Source organism: Sabethes cyaneus, chromosome 1, assembly GCF_943734655.1.
Source record: "Sabethes cyaneus chromosome 1, idSabCyanKW18_F2, whole genome shotgun sequence".
Classification (NCBI taxonomy): domain Eukaryota; kingdom Metazoa; phylum Arthropoda; class Insecta; order Diptera; family Culicidae; genus Sabethes; species Sabethes cyaneus.
The window spans coordinates 71,713,226-71,718,996 of record NC_071353.1 but is presented as its reverse complement, the minus strand read 5'-3'; the positions used below and the strand labels follow the sequence as shown (position 1 = coordinate 71,718,996).

Below are 5,771 nucleotides of genomic sequence, written 5' to 3'. Positions count from 1 at the left end.
CGCGACGCAAGGGAACAATTAATTGACATCTTAAACGCCGGATGGATTGCAGTAGTGCCTCTGTTGAGTATTTTATGCTAAATTTTGTTTATGTGCACGTTAATCCGTACACCGTCATAGCTTTGAAAATGGTTTTGGTTTTATTTTTCACATCACGGCGCAAGGAAACAAATAGTTGACATCTTAAACGCCGGATGGATTGCAGTGAACCTCTTGGGAGTATGTTGTATTAGATCTTGTTTATGTGTACGCAAGCCCGTACACCGTCATAGCTTGGAAAATGGTTTTGGCTTTATTTTTCACATCACGGCGCAAGGAAACAAATAGTTGACATCTTAAACGCCGGATGGATTGCAGTGAACCTCTTGGGAGTATGTTGTATTAGATCTTGTTGATGTGTACGCAAGCCCGTACACCGTCATAGCTTGAAAATAATTTATGCTTTCTTTAGGAATGATCCATGATAGCAGCCTTGAATCCGATTTCCGTCCAGATTTTCTAAAACATACGTGTTTGTTCCCAAAACTTCGCGCACACGAACCTTACTGTACTTGTTGGAAAACTTCCCAACAAAATCGCGGCTTTTATCAGACAAGTGAACATTTTTTTTGAACACTATATCTCCCTCTGTAAAGTGATGCTTTTTATTGGCGCGGGTGTTATAGGAAGAAGAGTAGCGTTGATACGCTTTCATCAAATTCTGTCGCACTACGTTGTATAGATTTTTCATATTCTCGCTTAATTGCACCGGTGTAATTTTTGACTCATCATCAGTTTTGCGTAGCAGGTCGTATTCCTGACCGCAACTAACCATATTGCGTCCAAAATTTATGAAGAATGGAGTGAAGCCAGTGCTATCATGTACATTGGTTCGGATAGCCTGAGCGATTTGGTGAACGGATTCATCCCACGCACGGTGATCCTTCTGTCGATTAAGGGAACAACGGATGGCGGTAACGATTATACGATTTACTCGTTCGGTGGGATTTGGACCGGGGTGATAGACGGCCAAATTCCAATGCGTGACCTTGTACTTTTCCAACAGACTTCTGAATAATGCTGATTTGAAGACTGTTGCGTTATCAGTGATACAGAACGCTGGCGCTCCAAAAAGATTGAATACGAGATTCTCAACGAACAAGCACACGGCGGGTGCCGTTGCAGCTCTCATACATTGCACCATAACGAATTTCGAAAAGAAATCACACACTACGAGGAGCCAAATGTTTCCTTGTTTCGATCGGGGATATGGTCCCAAAAAATCCAAAGAAATCATCTCCCAAGGTCGCGAACACAGTTTCGGCTTACCACAGACCGGCACCACTTTTTGATTCGGGACTTTAGACTCTTTGCATACATTGCAACCATGGCAAAATTGCTTCACGTCCGAGGACATCTTAGGCCAGTAATATTGTTCGCGAACCTTTGCTAGTGTTTTTAAAAATCCCAAATGAGCTTCACAGTGAATTTTTCTTATAATATCCCGTCTATCAGCCAGTGGAACAACGAGTTTCCATCGGTATCCGAGGTCTTCCATTAGGGTGGTATTAGTGATGAACTTATAAACTTTCCCCTCTGATATTCGGAAATCTGGGTAACGCTGAGGAACTTTTTCGATCATATTTTTCAACTGTGTTATATACGGGTCAGGTAAAGCGATGTCCAAGGTATAAATCGACCGTGAAAGCGCATCGGCCGGGATATTTTCAGATCCTTTCTTATATTGTAACAACATATCATATTTCGACAGCTTCAAGGCCCATCGTGCGATTCTAGGAGACTTCGATTCGATGGACATGCTTTGTAAAAACGTCAGGCTCATCGCATCAGTCTGGACTATAAATTGCGATCCCTCCACGAAATGTTTAAAATGTTCTATACTCATGAGAACCGCCAAACATTCGCGTTCCGTGGCGCTGTAACGACGTTGCGTGCTGGAAAGTTTTTTCGAGAAGTAGGCAATCGTTTTCCGCTCTGCTTGCTGAATTTGGACTAACACCGCTCCTATCGCCAAATCCGAACTATCCGTTTCGATTACGAAGGGTAATCGAAAATCGGGGTTAGCCAAAATGGGTGCGGAAACTAATGCTGTTTTAGCTTGCCTAACGCAATCTCTGCATCCTCGGTCCATGAGAACTTTTTCCGATCTTTCTTCAACAGGTTGGTGATGGGTGTCGTTATTTCTGAGTAATTAAGGATAAATTTTTGATAAAACCCAGCAAGTCCCAAAAGTCGACGGATGTCTTTTATAGTTTTCGGCGTCGGGTAGTCCAAGATGGGTTGGATCTTGCCTACGTCCATGGCTAATCCTTCTTCGGAGAGAACATATCCAAGATAACGAATAGTTTTCTGGCAAAATTTACTTTTTGCGAGATTAATCGTTAAACTAGCCAGCTGTAACCGTTCAGCTACTTTCTGGATTAGGGCACAATGTTCTTCTAAAGCGTTTGACATAATAATTATGTCGTCTAAATAGACGTAAACTTTGGGTTCCAAGTCATGGCCCAACACTTTCGCCATCAATCGGGCCATTGTAGCGGGCGCGTTTGTGAGTCCAAAGGGCATCACCACAAAGCGATACAAACCCTTATTTGTCCGAAATGCAGTTTTATCTCTAGAATAACGCTCCAATGGCACCTGGTAGTATGACTCCGACAAATCGATCACACTGAAATATTTTGACTTCTGGATTCGTTGCAGGATCCCCATCATATTTGGAAACGGGTAATCATCCTTTTTAGTAAATTGGTTCAATCGTCGGGAATCCAGACAGATGCGCCATTTACCGTTGGTTTTTTTAACGGGCAGTAACGGGTTCAAAAAATCAACTGGACCTGGACACTCCTCAATAACGCCTAAATGTTTCATTCGATCCACCTCAACATCGATCACCTCTTCAATCGGCGGTGACCATCGATACATTGGGAATCGTTTCGGTGTCGCACCAGGAACCAATTCGATTGTATGTTTGATCAAATGAGTCCTACCTAAAGCACCCTCTTTAGTCGCGGGCAGCTGTTGGACCGCGTCATATAATGCTTTCCGTTCTTTATCCGTCAGTTTATGTTCCGTTTGCAAATCATTTAAACTTGTTAATGAAGATTGAGGTATTTCGATGGTGGGAATCTCCAGACTCTCATCAACTATCGATTGTTGTTCCTCTCGCCCTTCGGAGTGGGAAGCTGGACATATCACAAAGCAGAAATTTTCCTCCTTTTCCGCAAAATAATCATCAATAAAGGTCAGATCAAGTGAATGAATGTGATGATCGATTTCTGAACTCGATGACGGTCCTACCAGTCGATATCCGAACTTTTCAAGAAAATCAACTCCAAGAATGAGATCCCTTTTCAGTTCTGGTACCACGAGGACTGGTATCACGTGGGTCATCGTATCAATCGACAGTGGCAGATTGGCGTAACCCAGACATCGATAGGCTGTGCCATCTGCTGTTACAATTTTCATGTTAACGGGATAGATCTGAAATCCAAGCCGTTGGAGCAAATCGACCGAATTAATTATCGACACACTCGCACCGGTGTCAGCAAGGGCATCAATTTCTTCACTTAAGATGTTCACTTTAATGTGCGGGCATCGATTAGGTGCTGTGTTAATCGAGTAAATAGAGCTGAAAGGTTTATAAATAACTGTGGGAATCTCGACTGAATTTGTAGAGGATTGCAGACTCCCCTTACTCTCCTCCCTTATTCGTTTTTTGGGTTCTCACTCTCTTGCAACGTTAAGTTATGATTGTTCGGGCACTTAAAAGCCGTAGTGTCCATATGCCCACAAATGTGACAAAAAATGCATTTTCTTTGATCACAGTCCCTCCACATGTGTCCGACCTTATGACAGTTCCAGCATTGCACAGTCGAACTGCTGAACTTTCGGGTCACCGAAGGTTCTCGATTACTTTCGGCCGCTCGGGTATCTCGGTCGACTCGGTTAACCTTGTGTATGGCACAAATCGGCTCTGGTACAGGTTCATTTTCCTCGATCTCTTCTTCAGTATCCACACTGATTTGGTGAACAGACTTCGTTGTACCACTGGCGGAATACAAGTTGGATTCTAACGCGTCGAACTTGAAGCATAATTGGGCTAGATGTTCGACCGAGTATATTGGTTCCAGTGCCAATCTTCGTTTGTAACTCACTTTCATATTATCAACAATCAAATCAAACTTCTCCCGTTCGGTCATTTTACGGTTCATTCGCTGTGCTAGCATTTCAATGTCAGTGAGGAACACACTGAAAAGCTCGCTAGGTCGTTGTTTTCGATATCTCAGTTCTTCACGGATTATCCGATCACGATTAGGATTATCATACCTCATTTTCAAGTATGCTTCTAACGTCTCCCAGGAATTAAATTTTTCCTCGTATGTCGTATACCAAGTATATGCACCGTCTCTAAATAACAAATGTGCATGGGTTCTAAGCTCTTGTTTGCTGATTGCATAAGAACGGCACAAAATGTCAATTTGTCGTAAGAAATCGGTGACAGGCACGAGGTTCGTATTGCCACTGAATTTTGGCCATTTCTCTATAATGTTGCACTGTTGGTGCGGTAATCGGCGAAAATAAGGAGAATGAGGATCACGATAGCCAAGGTTGGATCCAAACTGGTCATTGATTGACTGCATCCTTGGTTCTCCCGCTGACGTTCGTCGAGGGTTAGTATCAGGTGAAATATTAAACGCTGATGGCTGATCGCCATTTCCTGTCAATCTCGCACCGCTAAGTTGCGAGTCTACGAACGGCGGTTGCGAAAACGATGATTGCTGAGTGGGCATATTAGGTCCTTGCGATATCTGCAGCATCTCGGTATCTCTGATATTAAGGTTTTCCATCTGTTCCACAAGTTGATTCACCAGGGGCTCTTGCATCAACGGGTATCGGGGGTCGGCCCTTAGTAATCTGTCCAAGTACGATTTAATATACGCTTCTATTTCAGAAGCATGAACATACTCATCTGAGTTAACTTCCGTTGACCGTTTGGTTCGATGAACATTTGGTTCCGCGTGCAAAGCGATTGATGTAAATGTTCGATTCTGTCCGGGACGCGTATTGATTGGGTTTTCTAGTCGAACACCTGGAGACCGTCGATTCCAAACCGAAGAGCCGACACTGGCTGATGTGATAGCCGGAACTTCTGCTGATGTACTATATGATGAGGGTTCTGGCTGAACCAGGGGTGGAATAATATATCCAACCAGACGTTGATCCTGGGTTTGCGGCATCCAGACGAATGGTGATTCTATACCTTTGTGCGCCGGTGGAATTTGAGTGCCTCGACGGACGTTCTCTGCTCGCTTCGGAATTGCTCCCAAAGAGGGTTGAGGATTCTTGTCTACCCTGGTAGGTTGATTGGCTAAATTCCCCCCAACAGCTCCATCTTCATCCGTATAAGGCTCTCGTATGACAGCGTTATCATGAGAATTTACCGGGTTCCAAACTGCATTAACCGAATTGAGAATCGGTTTTTCCGAAGGTTGAAGGTGACGATTATTCTCGTCCGGACCAGAAGGTATGGCGGTCGCGTCGATGTTTCGATTTTCCACGTTAAACTTTTGCCTGGAAGGAGGAGATTTGGCTGCCTCCTGTAGGTTTACTGAGAAGTAATCTGCTGCTAAACGAGAAATCAAATCCAAAAGTATGGATTGATTGTTCTGCTCATTTTGATTCGTTGCGATATATCGACGAATCCTTTTATGATAATGCACCAGTCTTGAAAGACAACTAGGAACGAGAATGTGAGACAACGTATGTTCAAT

The 5,771-nt window shown here is 43.6% G+C and overlaps 1 protein-coding gene across 1 annotated transcript; it reads right to left on the bottom strand.

Moving 5' to 3' along the window:
• Nucleotides 1-436: 436 nt before the first annotated feature.
• On the bottom strand, nucleotides 437-1,183 carry LOC128745813 (uncharacterized protein K02A2.6-like). The gene has a single exon (XM_053842885.1). The coding sequence runs from the start codon at nucleotides 1,181-1,183 to the stop codon at nucleotides 437-439; it is 747 nt and encodes a 248-aa protein (XP_053698860.1).
• Between the last annotated feature and the right edge of the window lie 4,588 nt (nucleotides 1,184-5,771).